The sequence below is a fragment of the Pristiophorus japonicus genome, chromosome 3 (genome assembly GCF_044704955.1).
Source record: "Pristiophorus japonicus isolate sPriJap1 chromosome 3, sPriJap1.hap1, whole genome shotgun sequence".
Classification (NCBI taxonomy): Eukaryota; Metazoa; Chordata; class Chondrichthyes; family Pristiophoridae; genus Pristiophorus; species Pristiophorus japonicus.
The window spans coordinates 285,241,440-285,261,616 of NC_091979.1; the positions used below are offsets into that span (position 1 = coordinate 285,241,440).

General features: G+C 42.9%; 1 protein-coding gene across 5 annotated transcripts in view; it reads left to right on the top strand.

Annotated features, from left to right (window-relative positions):
- The window catches only part of ppp2r2d (protein phosphatase 2, regulatory subunit B, delta), a 111,668-nt gene that overhangs the window by 13,329 nt on the left and 78,162 nt on the right, over positions 1–20,177 (top strand). Inside the window, exons 2-3 of one of the 5 annotated variants that reach the window (XM_070876779.1) lie at positions 19,032–19,215; positions 19,815–20,006. The exons of 3 other annotated variants lie outside the window; for them this stretch is intronic. Coding sequence is in view for 1 of the 2 variants with exons in the window: in XM_070876778.1 (XP_070732879.1) it covers positions 19,213–19,215 (3 nt within the window). In the remaining variant the exon portion in view is untranslated. The remainder of the gene's footprint in view (positions 1–19,031; positions 19,216–19,814; positions 20,007–20,177) is intronic. One more of the 5 variants, XM_070876778.1, reaches the window with a different exon arrangement.

Below are 20,177 nucleotides of genomic sequence, written 5' to 3' on the forward strand. Positions count from 1 at the left end.
CTGCAGTCTGAGCATGTGCAGTGTGCCCAGCTTTTCAGGATGCATCAGTCGCATTCAAGCTAGCCAAATATCAGAATGCTTCTCTCTGACGGCTAATAAAATCTAATTGGTTGTTTTTCAAAATTATTTGAAGCTAGAGAACACATTTCAAAAGCTTTATTCAGGTAAAATTTAAGTAAATGTGAGGAAAACATCTGTTGGAGTTCCTGTTTTTGCTTTATAAATTTAAAATGGTATAGAGAAAATGTCTCTTCCTAATTTTATTATTTTTTTCAACAAAATACTAGTTGAATTTTGAAGCCGCCAAAGAGCTTCTGCTTATCACACCTGTGTTTTGCTGAAAGAAAATGTGAGCATGCTAAATGCTGATAACCTGTGAGATAGACAGACAAAGCAAACAAAAACCTTTGAGGAAGAAGGGGAGGAAAGGGAACAGCTTGAGGGGCAAGAGGTTGGGGAAGCCCAAGTGATGGAAGAGTAGTGGGGAAGGAACAGGAAGACAGCCACTGAGGGCAATATTTTTTCCCTTAAATCTCCACTTGAAAAAGAAGTCTGTAGCCATTGGACTTTCCTTTCCCTGGCTCCCTGCTCTGCCATGCCATCTGCCACCGTTCACCTGAAAGAAAATGCAGAGAAACAGAACAAGGGAGGGAGTGATGGAGATAGAGAGAGAAAAACAAAGAGAGGAGCTAGGGAAGCAGAAGATGAGAGAAACAACAGCACAAAGACAACGGACAGGTAAGCTTACCACAAAGTACTGCAGGAGCTATTTTTTAATAAAGGTATATTATGTATCTATAAAATCACTTTCGCAACATTCCATTTGAAAATGCATTGCAAAGTCTTTTCAGTGGGGATAAATGCATTTTACAAAATGTCAACATTTAGTTAGGATTGTAGATGGTACTGTGATGGTATTTTAACACAAATGTCATGTAATGTTAGCTGCCAAAACTAATAGCTGACGTATAATGAGTTTTACAGCAGAGTCGCTATGGAGAAGCTGATTTCCCCGAAGTACCTTTCTTTCTGCCATTCTCTTTCCAAACCTTGCCCCATTGAGCATCACTTCTAACCTTGCATTCCATCCACATCCTCACATACACATTGTGTCCTTTAATCAACCCCAAGCATAAAATGATCATTTTCCCGTCCTCTTGTCGTCATCCCCCTTTCTCTGCTGCCCCCTTTCTTTTGCCTTCCCCTCCCAATCTGGATTCAGTTACTCCCCTGCACTCTAATGCTACTTTACTTGAATGATCCCCTTGGTCTTGATTCCCCATGTGCAATACCATAGATGAATCGCAAATTGAGCTGCCGGGGATGGGGCTAGGAAAGAGAATTGGGACCTGCTGTGGGTGGCTGCAGGCCAGAGACTGCACTTCAATTAAAATATTTAAAGATTAAATAGTTTAAACTTATCTGACTTAGCTAGTGTGTGTTATATATTTTATTATATTCCATTTTATTTGTAGTTTTTATAAATAAATGGACAATTTAGAATTTAATCCACAAAACATTAGTAAAAATGAATTTTGATTTATTCAGTTACTGTGATTAGCCCAGATATCCCCTAAATGGTAAACACCCCTATTGTTAGAAGATGGTGCAACCTCTGACTCACTATATAAATGTCACAGCAGAGTTAATATACTAAGTCTTGCAATTGGTGTGCACTCTGTCCACTTTATCCTCACTTCCCAATGTCCCCCGACTTTAATGTTACACTTTTATGCCAGCATATATAATAGAAACTGTATGCCAACATTTTATCATGGGAAAAGTGTTGTCAACACATGGTTTGACAAAATCTTTAGTTGTGCTGCAGTTGAACTAATCACTAGGTGCACTATGAACCCAATCATCCAGGTTTGCCAGTTTTATTTTTTTCACCCAACTTTTCTTTCTTTCCCAGGCCCCACACTAAGTCAGATAAGTTTAAACTATTTAATCTTTAAATATTTTAATTAATTTTAATTGAAGTGCAGTCTCTGGCCTGCAGCCACCCACAGCAGGTCCCAATTCTCTTTCCTAGCCCCACCCCCGGCAGCTCAATTTGCGATTCATCCTTCTTCTTCAGACTATTTTCTGATCTTTTTTGGTTTCCCACTGGGATACGAGCACTGCTGATGTGGTCAAGGAATGATAAATCTCCATGTTGTTATGAATCCTTGAAATGCCCTTGCCTTTCTGGGTTGTCAATTTATATTAAAGTACAATTAAAATTAACTGCATTGAATAGAGAGAGTCAACACTTGCAGTATAGAGGTGGCCAACTTTTCAAAGCTCGAGTTGGAGAAAGAAAACTTTATCTGACTGGAAATATTCTGGAATTTTAGGTCCTGGGAGTTATGGCAAAAGTGGATCTCTACTGTTAATGATGTTTGGGAGTGCTGCTGATGGTACAGAACCACGCAACTGGTATTCCTTCAGCAAATGTATCTTTAAAATATTTCCTAGTGTAGATATATTCAGCATGGATCACCCCATACCTATTAGTTTCCAAAAATTACAATTCCAGCAATCAACAAGAAACCAAACTTAATATATGTCTTGACAGTGACTAGTGGCAAAAGTGTTAACTACAGCTGCATTTCTAAGTGTCTATTTCAGTTTACATTTACCACTGAAATTTTCAATAATCCACCAAAAAATGTTAATCAGATGAAATGATTGACGTTTTCTTTCTTTGGCTGCTTTTGGCCGTTTTTTCTCTCTCCTGAAGTCACTGAATCTTTAATGTGGTACAATTCTACAGCCACATTGATACCGTACCAAAATGGCCATTGTTCATGTATGAACCCGGCCATTTTGTGCCAGCAGATGATTCCTTCACAGGGCATCACAGTCATATCCAGCCCTGTACTTACCTGATGTTGAGATTAATTTATCTCCTGGTCTTTCAAATAATCAGGATAGAATGCAAATTGATATGGTGGGTATATTGGGCCCAAATTTGCCCAGGAGTTGCTCTGTTTTTTTTTGGAGCAACTTGATTTTTCTGGAGTATCTTAAAAATCCCCATTCTGCACACTTAATTTGCGCCAGAATAAATGAGTTAGTTTGGATTTTTTTTAGTTTAGTTTTTCTTTCAAAAGGGGGCGTTATCAGCGACTACACCTGTTTTGGCCATTTAAGCCAGTTTGGACGGCTAATAGTTGCTCCACGCTAACTTAGGCCAGCGTTTGTGGCCGCACAGAAAACCCTTCGAGTTAAGAAATCAGCGCGGGTACCCAGAGATGGTGGGGGAAGGGAAGCAGAGAGGACATTGCAAAGCACTAAACACCTTCTCAACAACATTCATGAAACATAAAAACCATCAATAATAAATAAATAAATAAAAAAATAACACTTAAATCCTACCTTCATACTCAGCCCGGGAAGTCAGCGGGCCAACTCAGACTTCCCTCCGCCGACCTCCGGGGCTGCTCCCTCCGCCGGACGGCAGTGGCCGGCCTGTGCGGCAGGCCATTCAACCTGGGATGCGGCATGATGCATTGGCTCCCATGCTGCAGGCACACATCAGCACAATCATGGGAGGAGCTACTGCTCATGCGGACAGCTGTCAGAACTCTTAGGCGCAGGGCCCTGGCTCCGCCCCCCCCCATGGATTCGCAGCAAGCCCTGGGAGAGTCGGCAGAGGGGCCAGAATACGGGGATATTTTTTCAGTGCCGTTTTGAGCATAGGAAGTTGGTGCACCTCATGTAAGCGCGCCCAAAAAAACGGAGGGCCAAATTTGGGCCCATTGTGTTTAATCGGAGTTAAGGAAGGAATATAACACATTAGTTGTACAGCAAAAACTTAAGACCATGATGAGCAGCTGGTACCGGACCCGATCGGATATACGACTGGCTTGCGCGAACTGCTCCCTCTGTCTCTGTGTGCTAAGGGATTTTTAGGTCTTCCTTTTATTCTCTCTTTAGGGGTGGGCCTAGAATAAAATATGGACAGGACCATTTAAGCTATAGTGGTTCCTCTTCAAACAAGGTGCCCATTGGCATATAGAGTTCTTTCTTTAAGCCATGGAAAAAGGCCAAACTTCCTGATATTTCCCACCTGTCAGCAGTCTTCTCACAACCATTACACATGCTTTCTGTAATTGACCATCATGGCCTTGCATGGCCAGAGGACTGTCTTTCCCTTATCTCATCCGACCCTATCCTCTCCAGGCTAGAGTGTGTGTCATTCATTTTCCAAGAAAACAAAACTTTTGCAGTTCCAGTAAAACATAACTTGTACATTAACCCCTTACTTGTCTCGAGCTCTGATATAATCATTTAAACACAGTATTATTCACGTTACAGTTTCATTCGCATAACCATATATTTTTACGTATCCCTAATTTCTAACAGACTTCTTAGCTTGAAAGGGAGAAACACCCATTCAACCTCTTGCTTCCAATTTTGCATCCATCGTGCCAGCTCTAGATTATTGATTTGACCCCTCACTCAAATTCAATTCATTGTTCAGGTTTTCCAGTTCTGCCCCGCTTGGGGTATCCTCTTTCTTTTTTTCCTGATTTTTACCCCGTCTGGGGTGGTCTCTACTTTGCTTTGGAATTTTGTCTGACATTAATTCATTAGTACTGTTAGTCATGCTCATAGATACACATTTGACTTGTAGCTCCATGTCTTACTATATGGGTTACATACAAGTTGGAGAACTATCAGAGCGTGTGAAATAATACAAAACCAAGGATTTGCTGATATATTAAGCCCAATATCCCACCAGTTTGAATCATTCCCTATGCTGTCAATGTCAAAATCTATTCTCGAGCTGTCTTGCTCCAAAACATAAACACTGCTTTAGGGGAAAGCTCAGTGGCATCATGGGCTCACTGAAGCCCTCAGACAACAAGGGAATGTCATATCCGAATTGTGCCACATAATTATGCAGCCCTTTCTTAGGTGTCTCATTTACCGTCAGTTTCACTTGAGCAGTGGTTTTGATTGAGTAAAACGAGTTGGTTAATGGTTGTGGGTAAATGTGTGAAGCAGAAGCTGGGGCTATTAATGGGACAGGTCCCATCAGACCCGTAGAGCATGTTAGCTGCGGTAGTAGTGACACAGGAGGCACCACCAGAACCACCACCTACTGGATTCATACTGGCTTTTCCCACGCTCTGTAATAATTGTGTTTCGTAGGTAACAATCAGTTATAATTCAGTCTTGCAATCATTAGCACATTGACTAAGTACATACATTTCAAGCGGTAATGATGCAGACACAGAATACTGACATTGTAAAGAAAGCTACAGTTCATCAGATCTCTTTTAATCCATCTAGTGGATAATTCTTGCTCAATATGATTTTGCCTTTGCCCTCAATTATCCCAATCCAAATTCCTTGTAACTCTCCAACTTCAATTTCAATCCCTTTTACAGGTACCAGTGTGTTGAACGCTATTCTGATTGTTTCATTTATTAGATAGTATCTCGACTGAGTATGTGTCACTCTCCTGAGCCACATTAACCATTTCATTTCTTCTGTTGTCACGAAACTGAGCATATGAGACCTGTTAGTCAGTGCAAATTCTCCATGCATTTTCGAATGTTAATTACATCACACGTAACAAATCACATCTGCACGCGCATACTATCATGCCACATGTGCCATCCGATATAAGCCATTCTTGGCCTTTCAGGTGATCTCATGAAAAGATCGTAGTCGTCTGGAGATCTTTGCTCATCTCCCACTGCTTGGTCCCGATGGCTTGGGTAGTGGCCAGACTATCCAATTCAGTTTTCTTAAAGTTCATTATAGGCAAAAAGACATAGGTTTCTCTTGGAGACATATCAATTTACTATTCATAACTACACTTTCCTGACTTTCACTAGAATGTTAAAATTCCATTTGGTGGTATTCTAATGTTTCTATCTTGCATCTTAAGTGGGGCATCCCAGTAATAATTATTCATATCTCATTCATGAGCCCTGAATGAACCTTACTGTCCAATACAATATTTAAGATAGAAAACAAATTAACAAACGTTCCCATTTGGTCCAAGTTATTAACACTCAAAAAAAAAAAAATCTTTATAACCCATGATATTGTGTCCGAGTCCATTTTATTAGTTCAAACTTACCCCAAAATATATCCACAGCAGTGGCTTTAACTTAAAATGCATATCACAAAGTTTGTCCTACTTCTAGGTGTACAATCTTAAATTGAAATGAACATACTCAACATATTCACACTCTTAGAATGACCAACATCCAAGATAAGACTATAGAGGATTAATTATTAATTATTCAAGTCCCTGCCTTTGACTCGAGTGTTGACGACTCCATCCCGCAGCATGCCACCCGGCACCACTTCAGTAAGACCCCAACACCGCACGAGGTAGAAAAAGCCATAAGACAGCTTAAAAACAACAAGGATATGGGTGCGGATGGAATCCCTGCTGAGGCACTCAAGTATGGCGGAGAGGCACTGTTGGCGCAAATACATGACCTCCACTCTCTCATCTGGAAGGAGGAGAGCATACCGGGAGATCTCGGAGATGCAGTGATCGTGACCATTTTTTTTTTAAAAAGGGGACAAATCTGACTGCGACAACTACAGAGGAATCTCCCTGCTATCAGCCACTGGGAAAGTTGTCGCTAGAGTCCTCCTCAACCGTCGTCTTCCTGTGGCCAAGGAGCTCCTCCCAGAGTCGCAGTGCAGATTTTGTCCCCTGCGGGGCACAACAGACGTGATTTTTGCAGTGCAACAGTTGCAGGGAACAGCGCCAGCCCTTATACATGACCACCTTCGACCTTACAAAGGCCTTTGCCACTGTCGACCGAGGGTATATGGAGCGTCGTCCTCTTTTTCGGATGCCTCCAAATATTCGGCACCATCCTCCGCCTGCTGCACGACGACATGTAGGCTGTGATCCTTACCAACGGATCAATCACAGACCGAATCCACGACTGGACCGGTGTCAAACAGGGCTGCGTCATCGCCCCAACCCTCTTCTCAATCTTCCTTGCTGCCATGCTCCACTTCAGTCAACAAGCTCCCTGCTGGAGTGGAACTAAACTACAGAACCCGTGGGAAGATGTTCAACCTACGCCATCTCCAGGCCAGGTCCAAGACCACCTCAACCTCTGTCGTCGAGCTATAGTACGAGGACGATGCCTGCATCTGCGCACATACAGAGGCTGAACTCCAGGACATAGTCGACGTATTTACTGAGGCGTATGAATGCATGGGCCTTGCGCTAAACATCCGTAAGACAAAGGTCTGCCACCAGCCTGTCCTTGCCGCACAGCACTGCCCCCCAGTCATCAAGATCCATGGCGCGGCCCTGGACAATGTGGACCACTTCCCATACCTCGGGAGCCTCTTATCAACAAGAGTAGGCATTGACGACGAGATTTAACACCGCCTCCAGTGCACCAGTGCAGCTTTTCGGCCACCTGAGGAGTGTTTGAAGCCCAGGCCCTCAAAACTGCCACCAAGCTCATGGTCTACAGGGTTGTAGTAATACCCGCCCTCCTGTATGGCTCAGAGACATGGACCATGTACAGTAGGCACCAAGTCGCTGGAGAAATATCACTAACTATGACTCCGCAAGATCCTACAAATCCCCTGGGAGGACAGACTCCCCAACATTAGCGTCCTAAACCAGGCTAACATCCCCAGCATTGAAGAACTGACCACACTTGATCAGCTTCGCTGGGCAGGCCACATAGTTCACATGCCAGACACGAGACTCCCAAAGCAAGCGCTCTATTCGGAACTCCTTCACGGCAAACGAGCCAAAGGTGGGTAGCGGAAACGTTACAAGGACGCCCTCAAAGCCTCCCTGATAAAGTGCAACATCCCCACTAACACCTGGGAGTCCCTGGCCAAAGACTGCCCTGAGTGGAGGAAGTGCATCCGGGAGGGTGCTGAGCACCTTGAGCCTCATCGCCGAGAGCATGCAGAAATCCAGTGCAGGCAGTGGAAAGAACGTGCGGCAAACCTGTCCACTTGTGGTTCTCGTATTGAACTGTTCAGCCACCTAAGAACTCATTTTAAGAGTGGAAGCAAGTCTTCCTTGATTCCAAGGGACTGCGTATGATGATGACAAAGAATTACGTGGCTTTTAGGTCTACGCACAGAAAAGTGGGTGTAGTTAAAACAAACCTAACCGACGCTTTCTTTTAAAGACAGACTTTCAGACAAGGAATACTGTAACTTCTTAAACATTTATAGTCAAGGAAACTTCCACACGAACACACACTTTCTCACCAACTGAAATTCCAGCATTCTTTAAGGTTCCTTTCACTCAGCAAATCTTGTGCTTTATTTTTCCCGACACGGAAGCTAATAGCTTCCATGCCGGTTGCAACTTTTTAAGTTTCTTTTTTTCACCTTTTAAATTATCTCAGCAACTTATTCCTTAATTCCGTTTTTTTTCTCTTTGCTGAGTTCTCAGATGGGTTAGCATGCAGCTTAGATCTTTTCCCCCCTCAATCTCCTGCTCTCCTGCTCTTTATGGTTCTCTCTCACCTGTTCATTTCTCAAGTCTCCCCGTTTGGCTCAGAGGTGGGTTAGGTAAGCTTGCCTATTTCTGGCCTCAATTTTAAATTTCTTCACACCAACCTGGGACGTTATCTCGCCCCAAATCTCAGTAACTCTTCTCGTCACTCCACTATTCCGATCACCGCTTGGGCCCCCAGACCCTTAAGCTGATCTCCACACGTACACTTTTAGGAGGTATCATTGGAGCAGGAATGAATCCTAGTAAATTCTTCCCTCCTTTATCTAGGGGTCCTAAGGTTAATTGTATCACATTTACCTCTCTCTTGACTGAGACCAACTAACTCACCACAAACTGGGGATTAAACTGGTAATACTCCTGATCTTTATGGCTCAGCTACTCACTGGGCATTGAGGGAGTTTGTGACAATTTCAACGGGTATTCAGCCAGAACCATTGCGTATAAATCCAAGAAAGATAAGTGAACATACTGGTAGGTTTTGTCCCATTAAAATCTATTTTGTTTTGTCTATGCTAAAGAGACAATGTGGTGGCTGCCATGCAAATTACTGATAAGCAAAATAATTTTTAGATGTGATTACACGTTCAGTTTTCTGTATTCCAATCTTGAATATACCAGGGTACACAATTGGAAGAGGCAGTTTTGTATACTTAAGTCCGAACAGTGCAATGCATGTACGTTTCAGTTCATGGATTCATGTAAATTCTGCTTGTAATGGTTGTTTATATGTTCACATATGCATTTAAGTGTGAAGCAAGATGGTTAGCAAAATTACATCTTAAACTTAGTGAGCCATTGTAAATTGCTGAAGTATTCTTGCTCCTTTACAAAATACTTACAGCAAGTTTGATTGACTTTGTAAGCAGTTTCCAGCATGTTACAGTAATCAAATAATTAAGTCCAGGAATTCAGTCAATACCAATTTACTTGAATATGGTTGAGAATGAAAATGCCCAACATTCAACAATCTGTCACAGTTGGCTTTATTTGATTCTCTGTACAGGGTTTTAGTAAGTGCTTTACAAACAGCATGGATTATTTTGCTCTCAATTTACTCACAATACATTAATGACCTAGAGAAGATTAGTTTTATTCATTTACTTTGGAAAGATTTATGTTTTGCCAATGCCAAGTCATTGTTTTGTTGCCTCATTGAATAAAAATAAAGACTTGCATTTGTATAGTGCCTTTCACTCCCACCAGGCGTCTCAAAGCAATTAAGTACTTCTGAAGTATAGGTACTGTTGTAATGTGGGAAACGCGGCAGCCAATTTGCGCATAGCAAGCTCCCACAAACAGCAATATGATAATGACCAGTTAATATGTTGTTTGGGGGATAAATATTGGCCACGACACCGGGATAACTCCATTGCTCTTTAAAATAGTGCCATGGAATCTTTTACATCCACCTGAAAGCAGATGGGGTCTTGGTTTAACGTCTCATCCAAAAAATGGCACCTCCGACAGTGCAGCACTCACTCAGCATTGCATGGGAGTGTCTAGATTTGTGTGTTCAAGTCCCTGGAGTGGGACTTGAACCCATAACCTTCTGACTCTGAGGCGAGTGTGCTACCCATTTAAAAAAAAACATATGTAACTTATTCAACATTAAAAACATTTTCAACATTAAAAACATTTACAACATCGTGATCATTCCATTGTATCATACAAATGCTTTCCGCCACTCTGCACAGCTGTTCCTCCAACACATTAAAATCAAAACGTAAAGTCTTAATTTATCTCTACAACATTTATTCCTCTACTGTACTTTAAAAATTGATCATAACCAAACCTTCAGAACTCTTTCTAGGATATCTTCATCCCAAAAGGTTTCTTGCAGATAAAACACCAACAACTGCTGCAATTTCTTCCCCTTCTCCTCCTCCCTCCCCCCCCAGTCCGTTCACATTAATCGAGACCAATATAATCAAGGCTCTGAATAAAGGAAATGTGCCTGATAATCCTCCTCCTCTCATGGTCCTTCCCAGCTTTTCGGGCAGCTGTTGCTTTCTCGTGCAGCCTCCGGCTCTCTTTCATCTCCTGTTTGAACCTTCCCTGCCATTTCAGCCTCTTCCTTACATTAGGTTTAGGCTGAGGAGCTGCCCCATCTCCCTCCATCTGCCCCTCACTAACCTATCTCTTTCCACACGATGCCACCCCGCCCCCCACTTCCATGACTCCATCCTCCTCTGACTCCTCACACTCGAGCTCTTCTGTAATCTCCCGTCCCTGCTCCCCGTTAGATACATAATGTCCCTTCGAGTCTTTCTAACGGTTTCTCCAACAGTGCCGCTCCCTTCGGTCTCGTCTCCACTGCTGACCCGTTTCTTCTCTCTCTAGGACAATGGTGCGTCTTTATCTATCTTGCTTCCTTTCGGCATCTTTTTCTTCCTGCTGCCCCTTGCACACTCCTTGTCTTGCCCCCTCCTGCTGCCCAAGATGTCTGACTCCCCATCTTTCTTTGGAGTACTTACACTTACCCCACACCCTGTTCCCACCTCCGCTCCCCCCACTGGCAACCAATTCTTTAGGGTGAGCCGAGCTATATTATGGCTCAACTCTGCCCTTGACCCGTGCTGCCCCCACTCTGTCTTTGTCCTTTTCCACCGTACTTGGTATGTTTTACACCATCTCCATCCTGTTCTCTGCTCTGCAATTTTCTGGCTCTTGTGCTCTTTTCTCCATTCCGTTCGCCGGCTGTGTCCTCCTCCTGCCCTCTGACCACTCTGCTCCTTCTCCTATCTCTTCGTCACTCAAGGGACTTCCTTCTGCCTCACACTCACAGCAGGTGGGGACTTTGTGGCAAACCCCACAGCTCTCTGCCTTGCAGACTCGCCGCAGTTATAAACAGTACAGGTCTGGACAGCTTCTTACACACTGGTTGTGTCCAAGGCAATATTGGCCTGGAAATCCCGGTCTCCCCGGGTCCGTACGGAGTTTCTACGGACCCGGGAAGGCATAGGAAAAGCCAGTTTTCAGCGCACAATGTGCATGTGCTGAAAACCGGCTTTTCCGATCTGTCAAATTTCTGCCTTGACAGATCTTGCGCATATCGGGAGCGAGGATATTTGCAAGGCCAAGATTGCGAGATTTACTTAAGAGTTCCCATTATGATGAATGAGAATACACAACACTTAATATTGCTCTGGGCAGCCAGTGATTCCAGCTCCAGGCCTGCGCATGTGCTGACGTGCACGTGCTGCGACGTGCAGTCAGGAGAGGTCTCGGGACCGGGATCTCGCGTGGCCGCAGCATCTTCAGGGTTGGTGGGCATCTTTTTTTCTAAAATCCATTCGAACACCTGCAGGAAGGAGAAACTGGGATTTCTGGGCCAATAGCAAATCTTCACATGGTTATCATGCAGTAAGTGCCCCTCTTTCCTCATGAGACCGACCTCCTTCACCAAGCTTTTGATCATCTGCCCTAATATCGCCTTATGTGGCTCGGTGTCGAATTTGGTTTGATAACGCTCCTGTGAAGCGCCTTAGGACGTTTTGCTACGTTAAAGATGCTTTTATGAATTCAAGTTGTTGCTGCTGCTCCTGTCGTGAATATCCTCTAAATCCAGAGGCAATAGACAAGTGTATTCACTTGGGGCAAGCTGTCCCAGATTACTTTACACAAGGTCGTGCTTCAGTTGATAGGAAGTTTGGGTTTTTCATAGCGTTTTCTCTGTTGAAATATCTGAAGAAGCCTGAATCGCAAGCCTGAATGTATAAATGAAGAGCATTTATTTTGTTTATTTTGGAGGTACTGTTTCTGGCTATTTCTGCACAACCAAGGTGACGTGCTGGCATCTTTTCCCAGAGCTCTGTATTGCCATTCTGAAACTAGCCACTGGAAGCTCAGGGTGATGCGTTATAGTTGTTGTGCTTGTTGTCTAATTGGCACCTGTGACTGAAATCAGCTTGCTATATGATTATGTAAACTGAGCCTACAACTCCTTGGGACAGTATGTTTGAATGAATTGCAACCCATTTTTGGAAATATTGCGCACTTCTTTCATGTGCAGATTTTAAAGCCCAAATGTGTTCAAATACCAGTTGCATTGTGTGTGTATTTTGCAGAGGAGGAAGAAGGAATATCTTGAGTTTTAAATGCAGTCATTTAGAATTCCTTTCCTTATTTTTGGTATAGTAGAGATTAGAAAATTGAGCTTGTCAAAGCCAAGCATTATTGTACAAATATCAAATTATTTTGCAAAGGGCTGAAGTGAAGAGGTAAACACAAGTACATATTTAGAAGTGCTATTTCAGAATTTCTTAATGTTCTGATTAAAGGCCTGATGTACAGTAAAACCTGATACATAATGACCGTTTGGGACAATCTCGCAAATTAGGAATTTCTATTAAGCGGAAAGTAACAAAAAATCAAGGCTGGTCCAGTGCATAACAACCTTTATTTGACTAAATTTCATACAACATCTTGCAATGAGGACGAATAAAGTATAACATCTTTAAAAAAATTAAAGCAAAATGCTCGTGCCTCGTGAGTTTTTCATGCCGTGTAGATTTCTGGAACACAGATTCAGAAATGCCTTGATTATGTGCAACTAGCTTTTGAATCATTTCCTTCAAACTGTTCAAAACATCCACTTGTTCACACAGCAGCAAATCACAACACTTTTTTTGTTGAGCCATCTGGGAAATTAACTTCATTCTTCCCTCACCTAACAAAGTCAAACAGGTTCTTGAGCATGTTGACCACTGAATGCAATCAGCTTGAGTGGTGAATGCCCCAGGTTCAAGTATAGTATTAGTCAGTCCCTCGTGTCGGGAATGAGCTCACGGGTGTTTCAATGAGCTTCATCTTGAAGGGTGGAAGATGCCTGTGCATGAATTCTATTAACGTGGAGTGGCTGCTGCATGCCAGCCGCCACATGAGCTAGACAGAGCAAGGCCTTGGTCCAGTGGGGAGGGTTAACCAAGACAACTGGAGATCAAGCTCTGCTGCACGGCTAGGGCACGCACATACTCCTTGGAATTCATAGGATGCATTGTGGGCCTCACTGCTTCGCTGCTGGCCCGTGCTACGCCATCCCTGGGCCCTGACCCCGCTGTTACATGCTGTGCTGCTCTTGGGTCACAACCCCTTCGCTCCTCTACTCCGGCCCCGGCAACGACACCACTGCTCCTCGCAACTTGTGTGGTACCTGATAGAGCAATTCTTCTAATTGCGTTTTGAACACCTTTCTGTTACTACATTTTACAAGGTGGTTTTTGTCAGGATTATAGTGATTCTACCTTAATGTATTGATTATGTTCTGACTGGTCACTATTTTTGTAGAGTAGCTTTTTTTTTAAAGTTCATTTTAGCAGGCCTGTCAACATTTTAGATAAGTTACACACAGGGTACCAAGACCAAGCTTAGAGACTGGGAGATAAGTGGGCCAGGGCATACAGATGTAATTCATGCTCCATTTTAAAGTCATACATTGTTCTTGTTTCATGTATATCCATTATAATTTATGATATACACATTTATAGAGGCAGAGGGCCTGGCTGAAGTACTAAATGAGTACTTTACATCTGTCTTCACTAGAGAAGAGGATGCTGCAATGTAGCAGTAAAGGAGGAGGTAGTAGAGAAATTGGATAGGATTAAAAATAGATAAAGGTTAGCAGCGCTCAAAGTAGAAAAGTTACCTGGGAAAAGTTGGGATGCATCCTAGGGAAGTAAGACTGGAAACTGCAGAGCCACTGGCCACATTCTTTCAATCCTCCTTGTATACGAGAGTGGTGCCAGAGGACTGGAGGATTGCAAATGTTACATCCCTGTTCAAAAGATAAACCCTGCAATTACAGGCCAATCAGCCTAATGTTAGTGGTGGAGAAACTTTTAAAGACAAAATTAATTGGCACTTGGAAAAATATGGGTTAATAAATGAAACCCAGCACTGATTTGGTTGAGGCAAATTGTATTTGATTAATCTAATTGAGTTATTTAATGAAGTAACTGAGAGGGTGGATGAGGGTAGTGCAGTTGATGTGTTTGATAAAGTGCCACATAATAGACTTGTAAGCAGAATTGAATCCCGTGAGATTAATGGGACTGTGGCTGTGTGGATATGAAATTGGCTAATGGACAGAACTCTTTTTGGTTGGATAAAGAAATAAACATTAAATCAAATGCCCCCCAATCTGGGGGACCCTCCAAACATTTTTCAAACTGTCCTTTTTTTGTTTTTTTGTTTTTTTTTTGACTTAAAAAAAAAAAAAAAAAAAATTTGGGGGGGCCATAAAATCATTAATTCTACAAGTGCCCCCTACAAAAGGGGAGGGGGACACTAAAACCGGCAATTAAAACAAATCAAACTGTAAAATAAATAAAATCAAATTAAAATTTGGTTGCCGGGGGTAACGATGCACTCCAGTCCCTCCGGCGCCCACCTCTCGCGGAAGGCCGCGAGCGTACCGGTGGACACCGCGTGCTCCATCTCCAAGGACACCCTGGCGCGGATGTACGCGCGGAGGAGAGGCAGGCAGTCAGGCTGAACGACCCCCTCGACCGCCCGCTGCCTGGACCGGCTGATGGCACCCTTGGCCGTGCCCAGGAGCAGTCCTACGAGGAGGCCCTCGGACCTACCCGCTCCCCTCCGCACAGGGTGCCCATAGATCAGGAATGTGGGACTGAAGTGCAGCCAGAATTTCAGGAGCAGCCCCTTTAAATAATAAAACAGGGGCCGCAACCTCGTGCATTTGATAAAAACATGGAACACGGACTCTTCCAGACCGCAGAAATTGCAGGCGGCCTGGGAGCCCGTGACCGGCTTAAACATTTATTGCACGGCACTGCTCCGTGCACCACTCTCCAGGCCAAGTCCCCGATAAATAGTGGGAGAACTCCTGCGTAGAGTGCCCTCCATCAAACTTGAGATAATTATGAGCTGTTCGGAACAACAGGCCACTTGTATGAAAGCGCAGACAGGAGTTGAACCCGCACTTTCCGGTTTACAGGACGGCTTCATCATCACTTGATAACGAAACCTCTCATCCATAGCACTGATAAAGACAGCACTCCGACAGTGCAGCACTCCACTGGAGTGCCAGCCTAAATTTTAATGCTCAAATTCCTGGAGAGGGACTTGAACCCACAACCTTCCTGAGTCAAAGGCATGTGTGCTGCCCACTGAGCCACAGCTGACACAGCTAATGGACAGAAGGCAGAGTCATAGTGAACAGGTGTTTTTCAGATTGGCAGGAAGTATATAGGGGATGGTATTAGGATGACAGCTCTTCATATTATATATTCGTGATCTGGACTTAAGTATACAGGGCATAATTTAAAATATTGCAGATGACCCGAAACTCAGAAATATAGTAAACAATGAGGAGGATAATAGACTTCAAGAGAACATTAAAAAGGACTGGTGGAAACAGAAAATGCTGGAAATCTCAGCGGGTCAGGCAGCATCTGTGGAGAGAAACAGAGTTAATGTATCCGGTCGATGACCCTTCGTCAGAACTGGCAATAGTTCGAAATGTAACAGATTCTTAAGGAAATGCTGGGGCCTTGAAAGGAGATGACTGGAGGCGGGGGGGGGGGGGGTGGAAAGAACAAAAGGGAAGGTCTGTTATAGGGTGGAAGGTAGAAGAGACAAAAGGGATGATGGGCTGAATTGAGATGGTAATAGCACAAGTTAGGAAGCAAAAGATGAGTCTAGATAGAGTGTGAATGGCAGAATAATTACCAGCTGCCATGGAAAACAGAGAAACAAAATGAAAATAAAAAGGTGGGGGGGGAAGGTGGTGTAGTTTTTATTTTTTTTGAAAAAGGAACAAAATGTGGGCAGAGGTTATGGTCTGAAATTGTTGAACTTGATGTTGAGTCCAGAAGGTTGTAAAGTGCCTAAACGAAAGATGAGGTCTGTTCCTCAAGCTTACATAGAAGCCGAGGATCGAGAGGTCAGAGTGGGAGTGGAGCGGAGAATTAAACTGACAGGCTACCGGAAGCTCGGGGTCACCCTTGCGGACTAAACTGAGGTGTTCTGCAATGTAGAGGAGACCATATCATGAGCAGCGAATACAGTATACTAATTTGAAAGAAGTACAAGTAAATCGCTGTTTCACCTGGAAGGAGGGCTTGGGGCCCTGGACAGTGGGAATGGAGGAGGTAAAAGGGCAGATCTTGCATCTCCTGCGCTTGCACGGGGGTGACTGAGGAATTGACTAGGGTGTCGCGGCGGAAGCGGTCCTTTTCGGAATGCTGGGAAGGGAGGGGAGGGGAAGATGTGATTGGCGGCGGGATCATGCTGGAGGTGGCGGAAATGGCAGAGGAGGATCTGTTGAACGTGGAGGCTGGTGGGGTGAAAGGTGAGGACAAAGGGAACCCTGTCATGGTTCTGAGACGGAGGGGAAGGGGTGAGAACAGAGGTGTGGGAAATAAAATGGACTCTGTCGAGGGCCATGTTAACCATGGTGGAGGGGAATCATTGGTTGAGGAAAAAGGAAGACATGTCCGAGGTGTGGAAGATAGCGTCGTTCGAGCAGATGAGTGAAAAAAATGGGTGAATGAACTGGAGTCCTTACAGGATGTGGGATGGGAGGAAGTGTAGTCCAGGTAGCTGTGGGAGTTAGTGGCCTTATAGTGAATGTTTGCCAATAGTCTATCCCCAGAAATGGAGACAGGTGAGGTCAAGGGAAGAGAAGAGTCGGAGATGGACCATATGAAGGTGAGGGAAGGATGGAAATTGGATGCAAAGTGAATAAAATGTTCTAGTTCAGGGCGAGAGCAGGAAACGGCACCAATACAGTCATCAGTGTATCGGAAAAAGAGGCGAGAGCGGGGACCCGAGTAGAACTGTAACAAAGAATGTTCCACATATGCCACGAAAAGGACTCGTGCGGGTTCCCATAGCAACACCTTTAATTTGGAGGAAGTGAGTGGAATTAAAGGAGAAGTTTAATGTGAGAACAAGTTCAGCCAGGTGGAGGAGGGTGGTGGTGGATGGGGACTGGTTGGGCCTCTACTCGAGGAAGAAGCGGAGCACCCTCAGGCCATCCTGGTGGGGGATGCAAGTGTGTTGGACATCCATAGTGAAAATGAGATGGATTAAGCAAGGTTTTGATAAGAGTAAATAATAAAAACTGTTTATAATGGCAAACGGTCAATAAGCAGAGGACACAGATTTAAGGTGATTTGCAAAAGAACCAAAGGCAACATGAGTAAAAAATATATATATATAATATATATTCGCAGCAATTTGTGATCTGGGATGCGCTGCCTGAAAAGGTGGTGGAAGCAGATTCAATAATAACTTGCACAAGGGAATTGGATAAACACCTGAAAAGGAATAATGTGCAAGGCTATGGGGAAAGAGCAGAGAAGTGGGACTAATTAATTGTTAGTTCTTTCAAAGTGCCAGCACAGGCAAAATGGGCTGAATGGCCACTTTCTGTGCTGCATCATTCTATGCTTCTATGGAAACTTGTCATGCTGTAATTACACCCTCCTGCCAGTGGTGATGCTGCAGTGGCAATTTCTATTATAATTGTGGACATAAGAATTTATATTAAAGTTGAAATGAAGTTGACAGAAAATATTTCTAATGTAGATGTCGATTAAGTAACCTCATCGGTGGGAATGTTCTGTTCCCCTTTCTCATTTCAGGATTAAGCAATTAAAAAACCCCAATGAATTCTTACCAGATAGTTGGGATCAAATAAATGCCTTTTTTATTTTTGGTATTTAATAGTTTGTAATCTTAAAAAAAAAAGTTATGTATGTTTTGGCAACACCAGCGCATCCTGTCATTAGATGTGTGTGTGGCTGATTTTGGGAGAGGAGAGGAGAAATTAAAGTTAAGTATGAACATTAACTTTTCACCTTTTCTAATATTTCGATGTTTGTTTGGATTCTCAACAAAAGGTTTTGTATCTTTTTGAATTGCAATAAAATTGGAAACATATACTTACCTATCTAGTGTTGATGTATCATAGGAGTGGAAACTACTGGTATATTATTCCACTGCAGACTTGTCAGTATGAGTAATTCAGAATAACTCCATTAGATTGACTGTAACTTACTCATTGTAACTTATGCATTTGTGACACATGCTCCTATTTTTTGAGTCGTAATGCTTATTTTTAAATACTAAGCTAAAAGTTGAATACCACTGTTCTTGGACGTACAGTGTGCTTATGGATACTATATCAAGCTGCTAAATTTGCTAAGCTAAAAAGATCTAAAACCTTAATAAACGCAGTTTAAAATCTATATAATAAAATAAGGTTTGCATGAAGCTTTTTTTTGAGAACCCACATGCTACCACAAAAAAATTTATGCATCAGGCCTTTTCTGTTACAAAAGACTTTACTTTCCAAGGATTTTTATAATCTATTCCTGTGTATTTTGCAAGGCGATTTTTGCTGACATTTCTAGCATACTAATATTTTGTTTATATTCTAGTTAGTCACCTTTATTATGCAGTACTTAAAAGATGTGCTAGCTTTAATTGCTCTGGGAATGTTTCAGTTCAATGTAATGTAGTAGTCAGTCTCCTGTGGCATTGCTCACGGGTTGTCTTGGGCGTTGACCGCAGTTTTTGATTTTTACTGCAGCCCTGCTGAAGTCCCAGAACTCCTCTTCCCTGAAGAGTACCCCAGCTCAGATGCCCTCAATACTCCCTGAGTGGTTCCTGAAGTCTTAACCAATTTGGAAGAAGAAACTGACAGACATTCAAAGAATAGAATTGAGAGATTTTCATGAAACAGTTACTTGCATCTTAAGCAAGTTTTGTAAATGGTAGGTAATTAGTATTACAAATATATTGTGAGGCTTGTATGTTTCAGTATCAGTAAGGTGCGTAGTATTACAACTTTGTGTCAGTCACATAATTCATTGCTTCATTAAATTTGCTGCATTAGAGTAATTGGTGAACTGTTGTGTTCAGGATGCGGTAGGACGGCTGTAAATGTAAGAAACCACATTTCAGTTCCTCCTATGAACGATGCCACGAGATTTGTATCTTAAAAATATTGAGCATAGTGCACACTTCTTGTCATAAACATTGCTTCTTGTAATGCCTTTTATGCCAACATTTATAATGGGAACCAATATGTAAACATTTATAATGGGATCATAATATGTAATCATTTTGATGTCACACTTTAATGATGAAGCAATTGAATCATTCAAAATACTTTTTAAAGAAAAGTTTATTCCGTTTTTCCTTAACTCAAATTTCCAATGCCCAAAGTAAGGTTTGAAGCAATTTTTTTTTTCATACTGTATGATTTAAATGTATCTGTTGCATTGTCTTTTAGTAACTTAATATAAAAAATAATTCACTACCTCAGCCAGTTTCAAAAGGCGAGGATTTGATTGGATATTTTTACCTCCAGTTGAAGACAGTTTCCAACTGAACAGCAGGAATCTTCCCAACCCCGCGAGTGCGGGTTTGGAGGTGGGTCCGCTGTCAAAATGGCCGTGATTGACAGCGGGTCAGGATCCCGCTCTGAACCCACCTCCGTGAGAGTTTCTCAGCTGTCAGTACTGCGTTCGGATAGCAGACCCGACAGCAAGCAGCAGGACAGGTAATTAACATCATTAAAAGGTACTTAAATGCTAGTTAAGAGGATTAAAAGCAGGCACATACAATTTTGCCAACCTTTTTGACGGCTTTGCCATCCCTCAGGTTTCACCAGGTAAATGGAGTCGGGTTCTCAGTGACTATTGCTTTGGCTAGTTGACAGCTACAGAAGTGA